The sequence below is a fragment of the Natator depressus genome, chromosome 1 (assembly GCF_965152275.1).
Source record: "Natator depressus isolate rNatDep1 chromosome 1, rNatDep2.hap1, whole genome shotgun sequence".
Classification (NCBI taxonomy): domain Eukaryota; kingdom Metazoa; phylum Chordata; order Testudines; family Cheloniidae; genus Natator; species Natator depressus.
Genome location: NC_134234.1, coordinates 302,861,723 through 302,885,340, shown reverse-complemented (window position 1 = coordinate 302,885,340; position 23,618 = coordinate 302,861,723). Strand labels below are relative to the sequence as shown.

Here is a 23,618-nt window from a genome sequence, read left to right as displayed (position 1 = left end):
ATGGTATCTAGTTTGCATATTAATTCAAGCTCAGCAGTTTCTCGTTGGAGTCTGTTTTTGAAGCTTTTCTGTAGCAGAATTGCCACCCTTAAGTCTTTTACTGAGTGGCCAGAGAGGTTGAAGTGTTCTCCTACTGGTTTTTGAATGTTATCATTCCTGGTGTCAGATTTGTGTCCATTTATTCTTTTGCATAGAGACTGTCCGGTTTGGCCAATGTACATGGCAGAGGGGCATTGCTGGCACATGATGGCATATATCACATTGGTAGATGTGCAGGTGAACGAGTCCCTGATGGCGTGGCTAATGTGATTAGGTCCTATGATGGTGTCACTTGAATAAATATGTGGACAGAGTTGGCATCGGGCTTTGTTGCAAGGATACGTTCCTGGGTTAGTGTTTTTGTTGTATGGTGTGTGGTTGCTGGAGAGTATTTGCTTCAGGTTGGGGGGCTGTCTGTAAGCAATGATTGGCCTGTCTCCCAAGATCTGTGAGAGTGAGGGATCATTTTACAGGATAGGTTGTAGATCTTTGATGATGCGTTGGAGAGGTTTTAGTTGGGGGCTGAAGGTGACAGCTTGTGGCGTTCTGTTATTTTCTTTGTTGGGCCTGTCCTGTAGTAGGTAACTTCTGAGTACTCTTCTGGCTCTGTCAATCTGTTTTTTCACTTCAGCAGGTGGGTATTGTAGTTTTAAGAATGATTGATAGAGATCTTGTAGGTATTTGTCTCTGTCTGAGGGATTGGAGCAAATGTGGTTGTATCTTAGAGCTTGGCTGTAGACAATGGATCGTGTGGTGTGTCCTGGATGGAAGCTGGAGGCATGTAGGTAAGTATAGTGGTCAGTAGGTTTCCTGTATAGGGTGGTGTTTATGTGACCATCGTTTATTAGCATAGTAGTGTCCAGGAAATGGACCGCTTGTGTGGATTGGTCTAGGCTGAGGTTGATAGTGGGATGGAAATTGTTGAAATCATGGTGGAATTCCTCAAGGGCTTCTTTTCCATGGGTCCAGATGATGAAGATGTCATCAATGTAGTGCAAGTAGAATAGGGGCATTAGGGGACGAGAGCTAAGGAAGTGTCGTTCTAAGTCATCCATAAAAATGTTGGCATACTGTGGGGCCATGCGGGTACCCCTGGCAGTACCGCTGACTGGAAGGTATATATTGTCCCCAAATGTGAAATAGTTGTGGTTGAGTACAAAGTTCAGCCACCAGGTTTGCCGTGACATTACCGGGGATACTGTTCCTGATAGCTTGTAGTCCATCTTTGTGTGGAATGTTGGCGTAGAGGGCTTCTACATCCATAGTGGCCAGGATGGTGTTTTCTGGAAGATCACCAATGGATTGTAGTTTCCTCAGGAAGTCAGTGGTGTCTCGAAGATAGCTGGGAGTTCTGGTAGCATAGCGCCTGAGGAGAGAGTCCACTTAGCCAGACAATCCTGCTGTTAGGGTGCCAATGCCTGAGATGATGGGGCGTCCACGATTTCCAGGTTTATGGATCTTGGGTAGCAAATAGAATACCCCTGGTCGGGGTTCTAGGCATGTGTCTGCACAGATCTGTTTCTGTGCTTTTTCAGGGTGTTTCTTGAGCGGATGGTGTAGTTTCTTTTGGTAATCCTCAGTGGGATCAGAGGATAATGGTCTGTAGAATGTGGAGTTAGAGAGCTGCCTAGCAGCCTCTTGTTCATATTCCAACTTATTCATGATGACGACAGCACCTCCTTTGTCAGCCTTTTTGATTATGATGTCAGAGTTGTTCCTGAGGCTGTTGATGGCATTGTGTTCAGCACGACTGAGGTTATGGGGCAAGTGATGCTGCTTTTCCACAATTTCAGCCCGTGCACGTCGACGGAAGCAATCTGTGTAGAAGTCCAGAATGTTGTTTCGACCTTCAGGAGGAGTCCACGCAGAATCCTTCTTTTTGTAGTGTTGGTAGGAAGGATTTTGTGGGTTAGTATGTTGTTCAGAGGTGTGTTGGAAATATTCTTTGAGTCGGAGACGTTGAAAGTAGGATTCTAGGTCACAACAGAACTGTATCATGTTCGTGGGCCTGGAGGGACAAAAGGAGAGGGCCTGAGATAGGACAGACTCTTCTGCCGCGTTAAGAGTATAGTATTTTTATAATAAAAATATTTTTAAAATGGAAAAAAAAAATTGGGGAAATGATTGTTTTTGAGAGTTACTCTTTTGGAGAAAAGGTCAAAATTCATTAAAAATATTTGCACTTACCTCCATTCTTGCTAATCAGAATTTTTTCAGTGTTTCATCTATGCCCAGAGTTGAAGTTACAACCATTCAGGCCTGTCTAGCAAAAATGACACAGTAGGTGCAAACAGTAAGGCAAAATATGAAAATTCTGCTCAGATTATGAAAAAATAATCATCAGTGTACCAGCATTCTGGAGTTATGAAGAATATAATTACTGTCATAGTAAAACAAGTTTATTTGTATTTTGTTTGGTTGTTTGTAGAACAGAGGACATGTATGCCTTGAGATGAACTTGGCCTATGCTTAAGTAACTAACATGTTGCTGTTAATTTTCAGTTTCCTGACTTTATTATGTTTATATCAGTCTTTTGTTTAAGACTCTTAATTGCTCTTTGCTCTTTGATTTCCATGTTAAGAAGTTTAAAAAAAAAATTCTTCATGGAAAGTCACAAAAGGCATATTAATTTTGTCTTTTAAAATAAGAATTACACGAGTTAATGCACAATGATATCTCAAATATCAATTTTTCTGAACATAGAACAGTATTTATTTTCTGATCCTGGAAATTCCAGAGCTCCGTCAAGTCTCATTAAAGTCAGTGGAGTTGGGGAATCTCAACCATTTTCATTCTAATTACAATGTCTTGGATATCACTCTATGGTAAAGTCCCAAATCCTGCACACATGTAACTATGTTCTTAGCTTTATGAACAGTGTGTAGTTCCATTTATTTCTATTCGACTACTTGCAATCTGTAAAGTTAAGCACGTCTAAAATCTTCAGAGAGTCATTGCTGACTAATCTATGGACCCAATCTTTGGGTGTGCTAGAGCTGGCCTCGGAATAGCTGGGAATGGGGATGCATAAGTGGTTTTCCACCATCTTTTGGCCTCCCCAGTCCTGGGGGAAACATGGATCTAGTTTGGCCACTGATATATGTTACTGCCGTTCCACTAGCGAAGTGTGGTTCAGTGCAACATGCTGTACTCACATCCTTTCTGTCCCTGTAGCGCTCCTTACTCAGAGGGGTCAAGAGTGGGTGATGTAGAGCAGGCCCAATCAGCTTTACACCACCTGGCAATTTCCCTATACAAGGGTACTGCTCTCCATTCCCTATGCATTACCAGAGTAATGCAGAGAAGAGAATGGTGCTGCGGACATAGTCCAACATATGTCAATGTATAGCCCATACTGTAAATATAAAAAAGACTAAGTTTCTATTCATATGAATTGCCCACAATTCCAAATTTTATAATCTTAGCAGTTTTACTTCCCTTTCACCACATCATGCCCACCAAAAATGATTAACTATGTTCCAATTGTTTGGAACTTAGTTTCATTTTTAAATTGTATGTCATATTTTGAACATAAGTACAAAAGTGCTTACCAAACTGAAGACCTTATTTGTTTCATCCTTTGAACATACAGATTTTTTCAACTGATAATAGAAAATGTATTTACATTCATACTACCCTTGATTAAGATGTCTATACTAAGTTTCAGCCTTGAATTACTTGTAGGTTTGCTCATGCTAAATATTTTTACTTACCTTTGGCAGCTTCCAAGTCTTTTGTTTTTAATGCTAAAATTATTAATTTATTTTTTATTTTAATCAATATTTGAACAGTTATAGATGACCTTTCCCAAGGAGATTCAGTAAGGTAAGATTTAAAAAAAAATAACATATTTTAGCAAATCCGAGAGAGAGAGCGCACCACTTATTATTGTCTTATGTTTTTGTTATTTAAGAAGCTCTAAAAAAGATGAAGGGGATGACAGCTGGCTTACATCAGAGGAGGAAGAACTAGATTTTACGCCTAAGGTATCATACTCTTATGGAAAAATATTTCCTAGATATAAGAGGAAGCATATATCCTTTTTTTTTTTTTTTTTTTTTAACATTTGGGAGATTTTAGCAAAGATTTTTTTTTTGCTGTGATTGAGAGACTTTACTTCTAGTCAGCCATAGTGCAAGTTTTCCCAAAATACAAATGCAGCTGACCTGATCTTCACCCTTTCTGTTCCCACTTTGAGCCCCTTCTAAAAAGACTTTTAGTTGTGGCAGAGTGTATGAAGATTTTATGATTTGGATAAATATTCAGTAGATGATGAGATAAAGACCACCTCATATATTGTACTTATTTCTGCTCATTTAAATCAGGGTTTCAAGAGAATAAAGGTAGTTCTTTAAACCCTACAATTACCTCTACTCCCTTCCAGAATTAAGAATTTGATCTTGAACTGTAGTATATTTATGACAGGGTAACAGTGCATTAAAATGAAATTATTTATTTGCCTGTTGTTCTTTTCATCAGACATTTCTTATATACAGTTCCACTTAAATGCTTCACCATGTTGACTGGTTCCCATTTCCTCAGCAACAAATTAATTGTTCCTCAAGTGGGCTCTGTCGATTACTCACTGAAGTGGTTCTACCTTCTACTTTGTTGTTATATTGCTCATGCTAACCTCGGGGTACTTAAATGCCCTCTTTCCTGGTGCTCCGATCATGTTCTTCCACCCCACTCCTAAAATACTTTTACTGGCTTTCTGATGATTTATTAGCTTCAAACTCCATTACTTCAACTTTAAGCATTTACACAGCTCGCCTTGCTTGCTTTCAGCTCTCATTTCCTCTATAGTCCCACTCTTCGCCTTACTCTCTGCACACTCTTGCTGCTTCCATATTGTCTTTGTTTCTCCCTCTGTGACTCCCACTGTTTTTCTCATTGTCTCCCAACTTGGAATAGCCTCTTTTCTATGTAGCTAGCTATTTTCAAATGTCATTCAAACTTCCAGTCCCTTCTGAAATCTAATTTCTTCTGGTTAGCCTCTAATTTATAATCTTCAGATTGGTTTTGTCTGTTACAGGGGTGGGAAAACTATGGCCCGCAGGCCAAAATGTTTTAATCTGGCCCTTAAGGTCCAGCCAGAGAGTGGGGTCTGGGGCTTGCCCCACTCTGGCACTCCAGCCAGGGAGCGGAGTTGGGGGTTGGCTCTGCGTGGCTCTGAGAAGCAGCGGCAATGCAGCATGTCTCCCCTCCGGCTGCTACACGTAGGGGCAGCCAGGGAGGTCAGCGCACTGCCAAGGCCCCAAGCGCCACCCCCGCAGCTCCCATTGGCCAGGAACCACAGCCAATGGGAGCTGCAGGGGAGGCACCTGCAGACGGGTCAGTGCGCAGAGCCCCTGGCCACGCCTCCGCGTAGGAGCCAGAGGAGGGACATGCCACTGCTTCCGGGAGCTACTTGAGGTAAGTGCCGCCTGGAGACTGCGCCCCAACCTCCTCCCCCTGCCCCAGGCCTGAATCCCCTCCCACCTTCCAAACCCCTCAGTCCCAGGCCAGAGCACACTCCTGCACCCCAAACCTCTCATCCCCAGCCTCCTCCCCCATATCCTAGCCCCCTACCCCAGCCCGGAGCCCCCTCCCACACCTGAACTCTTCATTTCTGACCCCAGCGCGGAGCCCTCACCACCTCCCGTACCCCAACCCCAATTTTGTGAGCATTCATGGCCCGCCATACAATTTCCATATCCAGATGTGGCCCTCAGGCCAAAAAGTTTGCCCACCCCGGTCTATTACCACACACATACTTGGTGATTTTGTTTTTAAAAGGGAGAAAATATGAAAGTGAAACAACTAGTCAGTTGTCTTTGAAGAATGTTACTCATTCATAAGCAGTATTCTTTCCCCCCTTGTTTCCTATCTCTCTTCCTTTTCCTCACCTCAGAGGTCTGCTGTCACTTTGTCACAGAGACTCCCTTGGGACTGCCACCTGATGTGCTGAGACTACCTCTAAGCCCATTCTCCCTGCCAGTTTGAGACTTCAGAACCCTGCCTTGTTGAGCCAGACACGCTAGCCTGCTGCAAACACAGGTCTGAACCACGTCCCCCAAAGCCGCAGACTTAACTGAGAACGGCTTAGCAAATGCTCCTGTCTCTAGCACCCAGACACCCAACTCCCAGTGGGATCCAAACCCCAAAGAAATCCGTTTTACTCTGTATAAAGCTTATACAGGGTAAACTCATAAATTGTCCTCCCTCTATCACACTGATAAAGAGATACGCACAGCTGTTTGCTCCCCCAGGTATTGATTACTTACTCTGGGTTAATTAATAAGCAAAAGTGATTTTATTAAATATAAAAGTAGGATTTAAGTGGTTCCAAGTAATAACAGACAGAACAAAGTAAGTTACCATGCAAAATAAAACAAAAACACACAAGTCTAAGACTAATACAGAAGGAAACTGAATGCAGGTAAGTCTCACCCTCAGAGATGTTCCAATAAGCTTCTTTCACAGACTGGACTCCTTCCTAGTCTGCGTCCAGCAATCACTCACACCCTGTAGTTGTCCTTTGTTCCAGTTTCTTTCAGGCATCAATTTGGGGTGGAGAGGCCATCTCTTAAGCCAGCTGAAGACAAAATGGAGGGATTTTCAGGGCCTTTTATATTCTCTCTCTTGTGGGCGGAAACCCCTTTGTTCTTCTGTGCAAAATCACAGCAACAAGATGGAGTTTGTCGCCACCTGGGCAAGTCACATGTCTATGAGTGATTCAGTTTTTTGTAGGCTGACACCATTGTTTACATGTTAGTTTGAACTTTCCCGGGAAAGCTCAGATGTGGACTGGCATCTCCCAAAGTCCATTGTCAGTTAAGTGTTTTTTGATAGGACTATTCTCAGTAAGTGCCCATTCTCAAGAAGCTGACCAAATGCTTCACTGAGGCTACTTAGAATCAAAAAACATTGAGATAGAAGGACATAGCCAATATTCATAACATCAAATACAAAAATGATACACACATACAGAGAGCATAATTATAACCAGCAAACTACAACCTTTCCGTAGACACCCCACTTGACCTCCTCTGTACAAGACCTGGTGCCACCGTAGGATCCTGGTTGCAACAATGATCTATACGGTCACAGTTCATGTCAGTAATGTCACACCTACATTCTCATTACTGTTGATACAAGAGTCTTTTTCTCTGCAGTTCTCACTATGTGGAACAATTTTCCCATATCCTTCAGCTTCATTAACAATCCATTTCATTTCATTCCCCTATATGCTATAAAAAAAAATTATAAATGCAGAGAAACTTTACTTAGTTTTAACTGAAAATATACTCTTCTGTTTTTTTGATGAGCACTGAGATATTTGCCTAGGCTGAAATCATTCAGTCTAGGCAAAAATTCTGATTATAGCAGTCTAAAAATCTTTATTAATCTTATATGGATCATATAATCTATTTTCATGAGGCAAGAAAGCACTTCCAGAAATATCCAAACTTAGCAAAAATTGTGGTCTTAGAGAATTTAATTTTACAGTACATGTTAAACAAAAAGGAAATAGTTCTTCCATTGACCAAATCACATTTACACTGAGGTTTGGGTTGACTTACCAGTGGTGTTCAGGAGTGTGAATTTTACGTACCCAAAGTAGCTAGGTCGATCTACAGTTTAAGTGAAAACCAGGCATCATATTCCAATAAAGAAGGACTGGGAAAACTACACCAGGGATTTTGAACTATATTTAATATTCATGTTTATAACTCTTCTGTGTTATAGAAAATAGTTTATATTTGAACAAAACCTATTATCTGTCTCTTCCAATCTGGGATCCTTCTGTAAATTCAACATGCTGAATTTTTTGAGTCATATTTTTTTTTTATGTCCAGTATCTAAAAGGTCATGAAGTTTGACTTATGTATTCATTTATAGAGTTAGGCAGGAGGAGAAGATGGACTATTATTCAAACACAGAGTCTTCAAAAAGAGAAAAGGGGATATTGGAAATGATTAACCAGTTTAAATCCATGAGATTTAAATATTCTCCCCTTCTATGTTCGCTGTGGTATGAAAGGCCCAGATTTTTAAAGGTATTTAGAGGTTGTGGCACTCAGCGTTGCATCACCTAAGTCTCATTTTCAAAATTGATATAGACACTTAGAAGCCTAAATCCTGATGACTGTAAATTGGGTGTTGACATCTAAGTGCCTGAGTTTCTTCTGAAAATGAGACTGTGATGAGGTGTCCATCCCACAGTAGCCTATAATGGGGTTAATTGAGCCCTAGGGAGGCTGCACAGGAGGCAGCCAATTAAAGAGGGGCTCCAAGGAGCGGCCAATCAGGGCCAGGGAGGTCCATAAAAAAAGGACTGCAGGGGAGAGCAGTTTCAATTGCTCCCTGGAGCTTGAGAAGGGGAGGACTGGCTGCCTTGCAGGCTGAAGACAGCTATCACTCTGGACAGAGCAGTGCTTTAGGCAGGGACCGGGAAAGCTTAAGATAGCTCCTGGTAGGCTGCAGGGATCTGCAGACTGAAGTCCTGAGGCAAGGGCAAAGATGGTGCTGGGGCCTCAGAGAAGTGGCCCAGGGAAAGGAACAGAGGAGTTGGAGGAGACGCAGCAAGTGGCGGCTATTTACAGGGCTATTTACATTTAGATATGCTGGAGGCTAGGGATAGGATACAGAGAGACCTAGACAAATCAGAGGATTGGGCCAAAAGAAATGTGATGAGGTTCAATGAGGACAAGTGCAGAGTCCTGCACTTAGGATGGAAGAATCTCATGCACTGCTACAGACTAGGGACCAAATGGCTAGGCAGCAGTTCTGCAGAAAAGAACCTAGGGGTTACAGTGGATGAGAAGCTGGATATGAATCAACAGTGTACCGTTGTTGCCAAGAAGGCCAATGGCATTTTGGGATGTATAAGTAGGGGCATTGCCAGCAGATCGAGGGATGTGATCGTTCCCCTCTATTCGACATTGGTGAGGCCTCATCTGGAGTACTGTGTCCAGTTTTGGGCCCCGCACTACAAGAAGGATGTGGAAAAATTGGAAAGCATCCAGCGGAGGGCAACAAAAATGATTAGGGGACTGGAACACATGAGTTATGAGGAGAGGCTGAGGGAACTGGGATTGTTTAGTCTGCGGAAGAGAAGAATGAGGGGGCATTTGATAGCTGCTTTCAACTACCTGAACGGGGGTTCCAAAGAGGATGGATCTAGACTGTTCTCAGTGGTTGCAGATGACAGAACGAGGAGTAATGGTCTCAAGTTGCAGTGGGAGAGGTTTAGGTTGGATATTAGGAAAAACTTTTTCACTAGGAGGGTGGTGAAACGCTGGAATGCGTTACCTAGGGAGGTGGTGGAATCTCCTTCCTTAGAAGTTTTTAAGGTCAGGCTTGAGAGAGCCCTGGCTGGGATGATTTAGTTGGAGATTGGTCCTGCTTTGAGCAGGGGGTTGGACTAGATGACCTCCTGAGGTCCCTTCCAACCCTGATATTCTATGATTCTATGACCCAGAGTAGTGGGTGGGCCCAGGTCAAACCTCCCCCACCCCCCCGACCACCACCAATGAGGAATTGGCCAGACAATGGGCTGCAGTTGCCACTGAGGGAAGTGGCTGGACAGTACACTGCATTTCCCCTGGAAGGGGGGAGAACAGAGCATGACACAGCCAGAGGGCTGTGCCATGAAGACAATGACATGGTTTCGGGAGTGACAAGGGTCCTGGAGGAGAAGTGACAGCGGTGAGACACCACCAGAAAAGGGTGCACTGGCTAGCAGAGCTAATCCCCAAGACAGCCAGCCGGAGGCACCACAATGGTGAGTCGCACCCCATCACAGAGACTTAGGCTCCTAACTTAGGTATTACAATGTCGAGGGCAGCAGTGCCTAAATACCTTTAAAAATCTGGGCCAAAGTGCTTTGAAATTGCAGGGGCGGGGAGAGTATATGTGCAGCAACATTCTACCAAGTCTTTCTCTCCTTTAAAGTTATTACACAATTTACCTCTTAAGTTGCTTGTTTACAGACTCAAAAAATCTTCATGAGCTTATATACCGTATGAAACAAATCAGCTACTTGTGAAGAAGCCACATACATTTTCCTTCTCCTCAGATCATATGCCTACTAGCAATTTCCTGAAACAAGAAGTTGTTCTTTGAGTATTTTTCTACATGGATCCTGCTCTAGGTGGGCATGCGCTGTGTGTGTGATGATCAGATTAGTTTGGCCAGCAGTGTTCATTGGGGCTGCCTCTTTACCCTGCATGTGCTCGCACCAATCCACGTGAAGCGATAGTGGGTAAAGCAGGCCCAACCATCTCCTAGTTCCTCTTATCACCCATGGCAGCGAGATTGAATTCAGCAGTGTTGGTCTGCCAAACCATAACTCCCTCAATTAATGTTAGGATTAGTTTAGTACTTAACATTTTATTTGCCCATTGGGCCAAAAAATAAGTTAGAAACTATGAGGATACTTGGTACGAAAGCATTAATGTCATGGCCAAGACAAAGTCTCTAGACTTTAAGTCCTGCCCTCCTGCCCTTCTTTTGAGGTGGCCAATCCCAAAATGATGGCCATTCTAAATGACTTTTTGCCTTAGAGAAGGCCACCTACTTCACAAGTGCTCCATCTGTAGATCTTTCTCTGAATGGATGCAGAAAGCCTGAAATGCTGCCTGAAATTGATTATTCCAGTAGAAATTATGAAGAGAATCTCTGACTCAGAGAATTGTGAGTTGAAAAATGGTTTAATTGCTCTTAAACCACATTCAGCTAGTTCTCTGGTAAACTCAGACACTATCCCTAGCACCCAGGGGACGACAGCTACCAAAAGACCTCAGACCTCATCTAGAGTTCATGATCGATCAGTTGAGGTTTCCACAGGTGAGTCAGTTGTTCCTGCTGACCATGGTCAAAAACAACAACTGTACCAATCACCTTCCCTGGTACAATCAAAGAGTAGGCTGAGGAGTCATTCTGTTTCCGATTTGGCCACAGTTCCTCCTTCAAAGCCTGACCCCCCACTGCTGATCAAATCTACTGTCTGATGCATGCTCCTCGGCTCTGGCCTCATGTCAGTTGAGCTCCATAATCAGCCCATCTAATCTGTACAGATTATATTGGTTTCATCCATGATGACAATGTCAGATCACAATTGAGGACCTTTCATGTGAAAGTCATGACCTAGATAAAGAGGTCCACTCTCTTTGAAAACTATAGAAAGACACTTTGGCCCCTACAGTATAGTCCAGAGGAGGAGGCATGTTACACCTCAAATTTTTTCCAGGCTAAGGTCAGCTTCTCTTACTGTTATCAACAGGAGTCCTCAGAGCTTCCCAAGAAAAGACCTCACTATCAGTGAAGGAGAAGCTCAACCTTATCTTCTGTTAGAACCCACACATCACCATCCCTGAGACAAGAAATAGATTCTACAGTCAAGAGTCCTGGACTGATCTATACAGATCTGTTCACCTGTTACTCTCTCACACACACTCTGCCCCTGCACACCTGTCCCTTATCAACCTCCTTTATTTCTTTTTGTAGGGTGGTACTGTACTAGAATTAAGGATTGCAGGATCCTGGAAGTTATCAAACAGGGTTATTTGGTCCAGTTTCTGGCCTTGCCCACCCATCCCCATTCATTTTTAGAGATTCCTCTTACAAGAAACAAGAGAGAGTCATTCTCCTACTGCTCGGTGCAGAAGTTTGTATTGCCAATCTGAAAAAGAAAGGAGGATGACATCTCCAACTCAACAAATTCATTTATCACTTTGGGCTCAGGATGGTCACTCTGGCTTCTATAATTCCCTCCCTAAAACCTCAGGATTGGTTTGTGACTTTTGATCAGCAAACTGCATATTTTTTATGTATGCCTTCCCCTGTATTGCAGCATTCTTTAGCTTGGGATTTGATATTGGTGAAAGGAATGAGAAGTGATTGAGTTTGCTCTACCCTTTATGTTCTTGGGTGGGACATGAGGATGTGAAGGGTGAAGCCGCAGTCCCAGTGGAGATTGCTGGCCAAAAGAATCTGATCTTGCATGCTCCTGTGGGATCTATGTGGACAAAACATCTTGAAGCAACAGGCATTGAAATGTAAGTAACTGTTCTGTATTTTGATTTCTCTTTTTAAATACAAGTGCTTATAGTATTAACATACCATTGCTAAAATACACAATAGGCTGTTAAGGAGCACTAGGTCTTTTTCTAAGCACCACCACTTGCTGAATAATTTGATTGAACATGGTAGACACTAGAATTATTTATTAGGCCTTTTCCATTCTCATTAAGCATGGAACGTGAATAATGGAAGCACTACCTGCTGAAGGTCCACTCTCTCAACTCTGGTTTTCATTAGATCTTCTGAAACCTCCTTAGAAGTTGTACATGAAAATTTAGGAGTATGTTTTAAAAGCATTGCTTAGGGAATTTCCTATGTTACACCAGTGAGGAAACACATAGTTAAATCTTCGTGAACTTCTTTGAAAACTTACCTTAAAATACAGTCATTAGATTATCTGTCTGGATCACTAATTTCTTCTTATCCAAATTCCTGCAAACTTCTGTGTAAGTATTTTTTGTATCAATTTGATGACTTTTCCTCTTCCACTCAGATGATAAATTGCTGAATTTCCACTGTATTTCATGTGCATTGTGTGTTAAAATAGAAGCAGTAACATCTTCCCATCATGATGTAGGAATTTTGGTGTCATCAGGCAGTGGACTGGGCCATTTTAAGTGACTAATCTGTTGGCTAATCCTAGGGAATCCTAGGGAGCCAAGTATTAAAGACTCTTTGACATAAAATTGAAACAAAACATCCTAAATGCCAGTATTGCTAATGCCGACTGGATTAAAGAAAAGATTTTGTAGAATATAATTCACTTAGAAATATTTTATTTAATGATGTATGGGCTAAATCTTTTGGGCAAAACTCTCATTGACTGACTTCAATGAGAGTGCTGGCTGAGTCAGGACTGCAGGATGGAGACCTCAACTGGCGTTGTCAGTAAGAAAATGTTAATGAATTTAGTCTTCAATATTTGATGAGAGGGGTGTTGCTTACTATTCATGTAAAAACTCAATGTGCTTAAAGTTAACTTTATTTACAGAAACCACAGAAACCAAGTTTGACTCTGCTAATGAACTCTTCCCAGCAATTCAACAAAAACAGTAAGCAATTGGGGGCGGCAGGGGGAATCTCCTTTACTACATTATATGTTGATAGGAAATTGTAGATTTATTATGTATTTTACTTCCTCTTTAAGTATACTTAATCTTTGGTTTTTTTACTGTAGTAGGTGAGAAAAGTAGCATTATGAGAACAGAACATGTAGCCATTTCACAGCAAAATAAATCTGATTGTGAAGCTGAAGATGTCATTGAATCCCCTCCTAAGCCTTTTTCCCAAGTCAAGTCCTACCCTCGACCTGTCCATCCCTCACCTGGCTCCTTTTCAGAACCTTCCCAGATGACTCCTCCTCTCCTGGGGTTTAAACAGGTAAATTTTTGTTTGTGCAATTAATTTGTTGGTTCCTATGTTGTGTTTTCTTTTTCAAATTCATCTATGATTTTATGAAGATGGCGAGGATATTAGAATTGGAAGTCCTCAGTCATCAAGGCAAAACCTCAAACAAGTAACCAGAAATCACACAAATTTGAATAAAAAGGAATGTAAAGAACTGACAAATGAAGATATTTCAGAAGCAAGTGAACAGGAGAAAGGAGAATTAGAGGAAGAAGAAGAGGAGGAAGATGATGAGGAAGAATTTAGTCAGGAAGAAAAGGAGGATGAAGGTACAGAAGATGAAGAAGGAAGTCATGATGATTACACAGAGGATGAGGAAGAGGAATATGTTGGAAAATTGGAGCATAAGCATGATCAAGAGTTAGAAATCTTTAACAATGCTGTTAAATCTGAAAGGGAAGTTAAAAGTGGAAGCAAAAATATACACGATGGTGGTAGTCATGAAACATGTGAAGAGAAAGATCAGGAAATGCAGGAATCTGTTGATATTCCTGTGTCTTTTATAGCTGGACATTATGAAGGTTTAAAGGAAAATATAACTGCTATATCATCTAAGATGGTAAATAATGAAGTACCTTATGATTCATCAAAAAAAGGAGATGGTAGTGAACATGAAGAAATTAATGAATTTCAGAATACAAATGAATTGTTACATACTGATGGAAATGAGAAAATCAGATGTAAGAACTGCTCTTCTTTTGAAGGTTCTGAAATGACAGCCTGGAAAAAAGGTGCATCTCCATCTGTCTTAAATAGTTGTTATATTAAGGAGGAAAACCCAAATCTAGTAGATGATATCTTTGAAAGTGATGATGATCCTTGGTCAGAGACAGAAAATCCAAGGTGTGAGAACAGAAGACAGGACTCAGAGAAGCTTAGATTTCTAGGTGATCAAAATGCTGGAAAGGAGCAATGCAAGAATTCCAAGGAATTGGATAATACAGTCTGTGAAACACTGGAACCAGAAAGTGAGAATTTGCCTGTAAATAGCGTTGAAGAAAATCTAAAAGAAGCGTTTCAACCAAGCATCAAAGTAAGTAAAAAGGGACAAACCCAATAACAAGGATTTTTACACAGGTAAAGCAGAAGATAAGACACAAGGTACTTGTATTGTAACTGAATGGTTTGAATATAGTTAAATGAAAAACCTTTATACAAGATTGATAACAAGAATCATGTAACTCAAATTTAATCTGATCTTCAGCATTGAATAAAGAAATGACTGACCATAAATTTGTTTCCAATAAAGCAGAGTTTTCATGCATTAGTTAGGATAGTAATGAGCAGCATTTTTTTTATTCTAAATGTGGTTATGATGCTATAGAAGGATGAATTTTAGACTCATTATTCTGAAGTCAGTATAATTTGTGGCCTAAAGAATGATGCATAAAATAAATAGGGTATTATTTGCAAGAGTAACTGGGCTCTGACAAAATCCAAATGTGTTATGAAAAGTAAATTGAACTATAACAGCATAAACTGAATTTTTTTTAATTTACTTTTTTTTAATACAAAAAATGAGTAAAAGAAGGTGGTTGGAATATAAAGTCACATTTAGAATCAGAAGGTCAGTTGCGCACCTCTGGGACAATACAGATAAAGCCCATTGTTAAGTGTGTGAGATCTGGGAATAAAAGCATTCTTGGTTGAGGTGATCAAATAAGGAATGAAATTCCAGAGGAGATTAGGTGAATCTGACCATCTTTAGAAAATGCTGCAAGAACTTTTCACCATAGCAAAATGATACTCTCAACATTGATACCTTCATCCAAACAAATGTGCCCCCATCCAAAAAAAAAAAACAAAACCCACCTAAAACAAATGAATCATCCACCCAACTAAACAAACCCCATACCCAAGCAGAGTTTTTTGCCTCAAAAAGTGACTCTGCTATTACTGTTGATTTAATGTAGCAGGCACTCAGACACTACAATAATGAGTGGGAGTATAACATCTTAAAATAGAAAATAATTTGGTTTTGTTTAGTATTTTTCTTTGGGAAGATATTTTTCATTCAATCTCTTTCTACTAGGAAGAATCATCAGAGGAGGAAGATGACATAGAACAACCACAAATTTCAAATGTTGGAGATAAAAGTTTGATTTGTAATGGCAACCGTGAAGCACAGAATCCCTCAGAAGATACTCCTATTAGGAAAGGTAAATTAGTAAATAGTAACCCAAATGTTTTTCTTAGATTAGTTTACTGTGTGAGAGTACTAAGAAAAGATCATAATCTGCTGCCTCTGGTATTGTGAACCATGAGATGTTTTTCACTTGCCCTGGTACACTTTCAGGGAATGACTCAGCTGATAAATCACTTTGTTCCTTTGTTTCTGAAGGACTCCAAAGAGTACAGGACACACATTACACTTGAAGCACTTACACCTGTCTTGAAGCACTTATAATCTAAAAAAGGCATAAAGTAGATTGGACATATTGTAAAGCACAGAAATAGGAATAATTCGGATTTTTTATAGCCTACATTTTTAAATTGTCACCTCACAGATATGTCTAAAATGACATTGGTGAGTTGACAACAATCAGAAGAGAGGGTGAATGTTACATCCAACCCTTTAGTTAAAGATGTATTTCTACAAATTATCTAATTTCACAACCTTCAGTTGCTTTTAGATGATCAAATAGCAGCAGTGGCTAGTACTGATGTTATTTTTCTTCTGTGTCTGGCAGGTAGGGTTCAAATCTATTTTTTGGTGGGATGTAGCTTCCATCGCCGTGCCTTTGTAACTTTTGAGTACTGCAACACACTCCAAATCATGCTACACCTTAAAACCATTTGGAAACTGTGGCTAGTACAGAATACATTTAAGTGGAGCTACTCAGTGGCAGCATGTAACACCAGTGCTCTATAAAAATCCTTATTCTATTGAATCTTCTGTACCAGTTCAGATATTTGTTAAAGTTCCTCCCAACCAGCAGATGCAGCCAGAACACTGAATTTTGAGGATGTCATCATGCCTTCACATATAAGGATTTAGGTATTTCTCAGGGTATGTCTACACTACAGCTGCTCAGCTACAGCACTGCATGTGTGCCAGTGTAGCACCGTAGTATAGATGCTTCCTGTATCAGCGTAGGAGTTGTTTCATCAGTGTAGGTAACCAACCTCCGTGAGAGGCAGTAACGAAATCGATGGAAGAATTCTTCTGTTGATTTAGCCATATTTGCACCCGGCGTTAGGTCAATTTAAGGGCTGCACTTAAGTTGCAAAATACTTCACAGCCCTGAAGGACATAGCTAAGTCAATGTAAGTTTTAAGTGTAGACCAGGCCTTAGCCTTCAGTTTCTTTCTTCAGCAGGTATAGCAGGTGTTTAGCAGGCTCCCACTGGAGGAGGGAAGAAAGATGGAGTCCTAAAGAAAACAGAGTGACACACTGTGGTGTGCAGCTACCTTAGCAGCACATGTGAATTATTTGTATACAGATTGAGATAAATTATGTATGCCTATTGGCTATTTTATGAATACAGGGCTTATCTGATAGAGAACAAACTAATGTGAAATGTTTATAAGAGAAAAGTAAAATTTCATATTTGTTTTATTCTGTGGATACAATGTCAGTATTAGGATTGGAAGAGGAGGAGGATACAGAATCACCCTGGGATTCAGAGGTACTTTCTATTAATATGGCTATTATGATCGCACCAATTGTATTCAATTCACTACCTCTTAAGAGTTTACTTTTATTGCATTTCTGACTTCTTTGCTGCTTAATGGATCATAGGGCTTGATGCTGTGGTTTTGAAGTACTTATGCTATATTAGGGGCTGACTAGTTAAGACTGCTAATAATCTAGGTCTCCTGGCAGTGACCCCCCCCCCCCCGATTCAATTAGTATTTCTAGCATCATATTGAATTATTAAAGAGTTTAGTTGTTTTAAATGTTTTTGAAAGTTAAAAATATTAGGTATTTAAATCTTTTTTTTTAATTTTATTTTAAAAAAGACAATGAAATCTTGGCCCCATTTAAGTCAACAGTAAAACTCTCATTGAATGGATTTGGGGCCAGGTTTTCACCCTTTATCTGATCTGCAAGCATTGCCTCTATAAATCCCCTCTTAAGCTGATGCACATTATGAAAAAGCTGTAACCATTGGAGCTGCACATAAATCCTAGCTATGGTCTCTTGCCTCTCCCATATCCGGAGGATAGCCCCAGTTGCTACTCAGTTCTTGCAGACTGCTTTAGGAAGAAAGGAGAATGTAGTGGTGTTTTATCACATTAGTCGTCTTTTGAGAGCGTTTAACTTTTATCCTTTTAAAATGTTAATCTTAAAGTTTTAGGATAGTTAGTGTTAGTGTTTGTCAACTTTTTGGCCTTGTTGGACTTTGTTTCTGCAGTCCTCCTCATAGTATTCCCTGTGCAGCTGTGGGCCTATTGATTATCGTAGGGTGTATGCACAATTCCCATAGACTTGTGTGCTGAGGACATGAACATCACCTGCACTTACAGTATAGAGATACAAACAAACAATCATTGTAAAGAACTACAATTATTATTCAAGCAGTCGTTTTTTTTCATTTTCTTGATTTGTTATCTTATTTCCCTACTTCATGTTTATCCAGGCTAGTTCAGACATCTTAGTTGACAGAAATTTTAACTAGCATTATATTAACACTTTAATTAAAAATATTCATAAGTATTACGATTTTTAAATAGTCTATATTATGACAATTCTTTTCCAAAGCTTTTTCAGAGATATATGAGTACTATGTATAGTGAGTGGGTAGAACGCAAAAGTATTTGGTTGTAAATCATTGCTGATACCCAACAACTAAAAATATTTATACTTTTTCTGTAGAAAGCAATTAAAAATGAATTGTATCCAGGTTATCATGCATATTTTTAATTAACCAGTGTGCTTCTGAAAGCCCAAGAAAACTACCAGTCAGCCTGTCAATTTCATCTGCTGTCAGAACTGAAACACACATGCAGAGTATTTCTGAGGAACCAAGTGAAGGTAATTTTATCATTGTATTCTTATCCATACTTCATGAGCTTTTATAGAATAAGCTTAATTTTCTATGTATTCCTTAGGAATTCTTCAAAAAAAAGGAGAGGGTGGTTCTCTCAGTGGCAATAGAAAACTGTTTGTTAATTGTCATTATTAATAGATTGGGTTTTTTTATTCTTAATAAGAGCAGAAAATGCTTTGACATTAATTCAGGAGATGATCCATTTCAAAGGAACTCTGGTAGTTTGTATGTCCTTGGCCATTGACTAGCAGCTAAAATGGGTAGTAATTGGAATGATACTCTCCTTAGTAGTTCAAACTCTATTTTCACTAGACTTGTAAATGTTCTTCAAAATCTTGACAAGGTTCATTTTTTTTATTTGTATAGAAAGTTTTTTCTGACAGAAAAGATGGTATACGAGATTTTTTTATGGTCAAAAAGTGTTATGATTTGCTGCTGTTATATTTATTTCCTCTCTATAGTTTTATTGGCCCAGGAGGTTTAGCCTATGAAAGTTATAAAGAGATGGGGAGGTTTTGGCTTGATAGAATGTCTGACTCTGAATGACCTGAGATCATCCATTATGTATTACTTGAGGACCTCATAATCTCCATCCTGAGAGTGAGAAACCTTAAGGGGGAAGGAAGATTTGGGTGAACTCCCAGAGGCAAAGACAGAGTATTTTATTTGCTTAGCATCTGTGTGTCTCATAAATGGTACTCTCAGTGCCCAGCTGTTTTGGATCCATTGCATTTATATTTTCAAATACTCCACTTTCCAGAGCTTAACAGATGGTTCTAGATAGAAAGGAGTGAATGAAGTAGATAATTTTCTCGGAAATATATGATTTTTTTCATTTTCTGAATTCAGACTTTATCTCTGAATACTAATTTATTTTTGAGTCCAGAAAGGGTAGTACTTGGCATCTGAGAAGTCTAGTTTTCTTAACTGTTCAAATGGCAAATGGGAAGTCCGTAGTTGTATCCCTTTTGTGCGCCAAATAATCTTTCCGTAAATCACTGTAAAAGATTATTGTTCTATTCAATATTAAAAAAGAATAACAATATGAACCTTGCACAAAATAATGGTTAATAGTTACAGATGTCTTTTGATCAAGACATTTGACACCTCATATCTTGATTAGCATAATTGTGCAATACTTAAAGCTACCTTAGTGGCCACCTTGTTTCAGTTTATGCAGAATTTGGTAGTCTGCATGGTTAGTGGAGCAGGTCCAGCTGGACCCATCATCCTTATTCTTCATTCATTCCAGTGGTTTTGGCTGCGATTAATATTATGTGTCGGTATGTAAAGCCCTACCTGGCTTAGAGCTGGACAATTTTGGACATATCAGACCAGATTTTCTTGAGTGCTGGGGCCCTTTGGCACTGCTTAGGCACATAAAGGTGCTGTAATCTGGCCACAAATTCTCAGAGGGACCATGGGAGGAACTCTCTGTTGGGTGTAACTTTGCCAGATCCAGGTCTGTGCCTTTTCTCCGTGCCCCATCTGGTGTAGAGTTCCAATCTGCTATGGCAGGGGTTCTCAAACTTTTGTATTGGTGACCCCTTTCACACAGAAAACCTGTGAATGCAACCCTCCTTATAAATTTAAAAAAAAATTGATATATTTAACACCATTATAAATGCTGGAGGCGAAGCGGGATTTGGGGTGGAGGCTGACAGTTCATGACCCCCCATGTAGTAACCTTGCGACCTCCTGAGGGGTCATGACCCCCAGTTTGAGAACCCCTGTGCTCTGCCAATCCACTATTAAGAATCAAACCTCTTCTCGTTCTCTGTGCGCCAACAAAATGTCTGAGATACCTGATCCACTTTTGCTTCCTGTCCCCAGAAGCGCGCTCTTGACACCTGGAAGAAACTGTTCTCATTTGAAAGTTCTGGGCTGTGGAACTTGCTACTTCTGCTGGTTAGCCAGAGTTCAAATCTGTTAGCCTGTAGAGCAAAGACTGACTCTTTTCAACCCAGCATCTGCCTGATTCTCTAAACTTTGTTGGCAGTATCTGTCCTCTTCTGAATTTCTTGACTTTTCCTGGTGGGTGAACGTTGAACACAAAAGGGTAATACTTCCTCCTTTTGTAGCTACTTTTATATTGATCTCTCTCTTTGTTTTGCCTGGAAGCTAAAGTAATGGATAAAATGTTATTTGATAAAATAATACATAAACCTTAATATTTAAAATAATAAACTTTCTGCATGGTGCTCTGTGACTACGTGCTTATGAGGAGGGCAAGAACGTTCTACTGCTAAGACAGCATGTTTCTTCCTATTTTTGTCTTTAAAGAATTCACTCTCATTGGAACATGATGAACATATTGACACAATTAAATGAAAATTTCATATCATATGTCATTAAGTTGTAGCCAAAACTTTTCCATCTTTTTGAAGGCTTGAAATCCTGTACTGCAGGGTTGCTTTGGGGAAGTCTGTTGCTTTGCATTCCCTTTACTTTGGTATGATTCTGCTAAACTAAATAAAATGTTTTTTAAAAAGATCAAAAGACAATTGTGGAAATATATGAGAAAGATTACTGTATCACTGGACAGCAGTTTTGTTGAGATGAAGTAATAGTTGCTTATAAGAACACTTGAATGTTGGTAGTATTAAAATTGTGCTGTACATCCTTTCTAACAGTTTATATTCCTCGTTGCAAAAGAGGATCGAGAAACTATATGATGACTAAGGTAGAGGCTACAAGAAGTGTAGATAGGCCAGTAGATCACATGGGTATGGAAATGATTTTACGCTAGACAAAAGTTGAAGCTGTTATTGAGAATTGTATTAAAAGTGGACAATACAGCCAAACAGAAGAGTTGTTTCTGTTAGTTCCTGGTAATCAAAGCACACTGATCTGTAGATCACTAAACTGAGATAACATCATTTAGAGGTCTCTGTGTTGAGAATTTGTTGCCAGATAACTAAACTGAGATGACATCTGTACTTGCATATAACTCTCCTCCGACTCCTCCCATCTACAGAAAATAGAGATTCTTCAACACACAAACACTTGTGGGATAATCATAATAATTGTACTGTTGCACTGCTTTATAACACATTAAACTACTCCATTCCACTTTGGCTTTTGTAACTTTCCACTCAGGGAATGGATTATTGCCTTCTAAGAAAGAATAAAGGTTTTATTTTTGTACTGTTGATCAGCATGGCCTTATTGCTTCACATGAATTACTCTAGCTTGGTCACTTGAAATCTGAGATGCATGATTGAACAATCTTGAGTTTCTATAATACTAACGTGCTGGTTGCTATGATATATTTTACCTCACTAAAAATAAGTCTTGTGGAATTAAAACAATGGTTGCAAATAGTCAATACATAGTTGTCACACAAGGTACTAATATTGCATGAAGTTGATCACTATTACACTTCAGGATTTTAAAAGACAGTAGATAATACTTTTTCCTCCTCTTTTTAGGTTTTTGTGAAAAAAATCTTGATTCACAGGTAAGTGTCATTTATGCTAAGAATTTGTCTTACTAATTAAAGAATATATCATTATTTTGAATTTTATTTAATTTTTGTGTGTTGGATTGTCTATAATAGCCAAAGACCACTCAAGCAATTTTAGAAACAAATGACACCTCTTCTTGTCCTGCAAAGGGAATCGAGATTGGCAAAAGGCAAAAGTCAGGTAATATTCACTACATCAAATTTTGGTGTGGGATTGGACATCTTCATTAACAAATATTTATCTTCAACATTGCTTATTTTTTTCTTTTGAAGATTTAATGGAAGAACTTGGTTTAGATGATGCAGATGATATTGAAGGTATTTATATGTTTTTTGTCCTTTTTTTTTTTTTTTACTAACATATGTTTTAATTGCAATTTATACAAAAAATGATTTACAGTCAATGTATAAAACTCCATATTTAATTTGTTAGTATTCTGTGCTTTTAACATGCCTTGTGACATTTGCTAATTCTTTCTTGAAGAGCACACAATAACTGATCCAAAAATACAGCCCCAGTTTGAGATCCTAAATCTTGTATAGAGAAAATGTGGACTTAAAGGATTTTTAAGTTTGCTTTAATTTACATTGATTTGTAATGTGTCTTTTTTTCTTTTATTAATCAGCCAAGAGCTGAATTCAGGGTTCTGTGTTCCCACTGCAAAAATTAGGTGTTAAGCATATCAACTGAAATGGGGGAATACAAAACCCTGGATTCAGTTCTAGGCAGGTAAGTAAAAGAGAGAACTTTCATGTATTTTGAAATGCATTGTAAATAAAGTATATATAGCATACATGTAGTCTGTTTATGATTTAGGATCTCAAATTCTTTTTGTTTTTAAAAAGGAAAGGTACTTCAGTTCTCCCCACTTCGAATTCAATGGAGACTAAGCTTCTTTTTAGAGAAATTTGTAAATGTATGCTTGTAGTTTGAGAGCAGAACATGTGTTAAAAGCATGAGCTTCCATTTTTCTCATCTTTTTGCAGCATGTGCTTTTTTGGAAGAAGCTGAAAGAGTTGGATATTTTATTATTTCTATTACAGTAGCACTACAGAGCACTAGTAATAGACCAGGATCCCATTATGTTACAAATGCAGAACAAACAGATGGGCAGTTAGTAGCATATTTTTGTTGGCTCTTACTGTTCATCTGCTCAGTGTTTTCCAGTAAGTTCCATGACACCTTATTCTCTTCAGTTTAACATTATCTCAAGAGTCAGACTTGAGAGAAACATTCACAGATATTTCTTTGTTTCAAAGCAGTTTTAAGCAGAGTTCATGCGCATGGAGATGGTCTCATGTCACTAGTGGCTAGATGTTTCCAGTGTCCAAGGGGCCTAGGAGCACCTATTTCATTACTCTGTAAATCTGTGGGGGAAGGGAAATGTACTGCATTTGCCAAGCCTGTAAAAGACAGAATGAAGAAGATACTGTGATACATAAGGATTCACACAGGCCAGTAAAGAGTTCAGTAAGGAGTTGGATCTCTGGGTACCTTAAATGCTATGCTGTTGTGGCTCACAGCCCTGACACCAACAGCCAGTATACAAGCATGCAACTAGTTACCACCAACCAGTTACGCTTTTCTGGGGCACCTCAACAGCCCTTCCATACCTGAGTTCTTCCCCAAAAATGTCTGTCTG

At 39.5% G+C, this 23,618-nt stretch overlaps 1 protein-coding gene across 4 annotated transcripts in view; it reads left to right on the top strand.

Moving 5' to 3' along the window:
• Window positions 1-23,618, top strand: part of ANKRD26 (ankyrin repeat domain containing 26) — a 196,762-nt gene that overhangs the window by 38,178 nt on the left and 134,966 nt on the right. For 2 of the 4 annotated variants that reach the window (XM_074942300.1, XM_074942301.1), the window contains exons 8-17: window positions 3,832-3,865; window positions 3,954-4,026; window positions 13,100-13,160; window positions 13,569-14,548; window positions 15,548-15,674; window positions 17,083-17,144; window positions 18,391-18,493; window positions 21,941-21,969; window positions 22,069-22,156; window positions 22,249-22,293. In XM_074942300.1, the coding sequence (XP_074798401.1) occupies window positions 3,832-3,865; window positions 3,954-4,026; window positions 13,100-13,160; window positions 13,569-14,548; window positions 15,548-15,674; window positions 17,083-17,144; window positions 18,391-18,493; window positions 21,941-21,969; window positions 22,069-22,156; window positions 22,249-22,293 (1,602 nt within the window). Of the gene's footprint in view, window positions 1-3,831; window positions 3,866-3,953; window positions 4,027-13,099; window positions 13,161-13,285; window positions 13,489-13,568; window positions 14,549-15,547; window positions 15,675-17,082; window positions 17,145-18,390; window positions 18,494-21,940; window positions 21,970-22,068; window positions 22,157-22,248; window positions 22,294-23,618 lie in introns of all 4 variants that reach the window. The other 2 variants (XM_074942299.1, XM_074942302.1) reach the window with 2 other exon arrangements.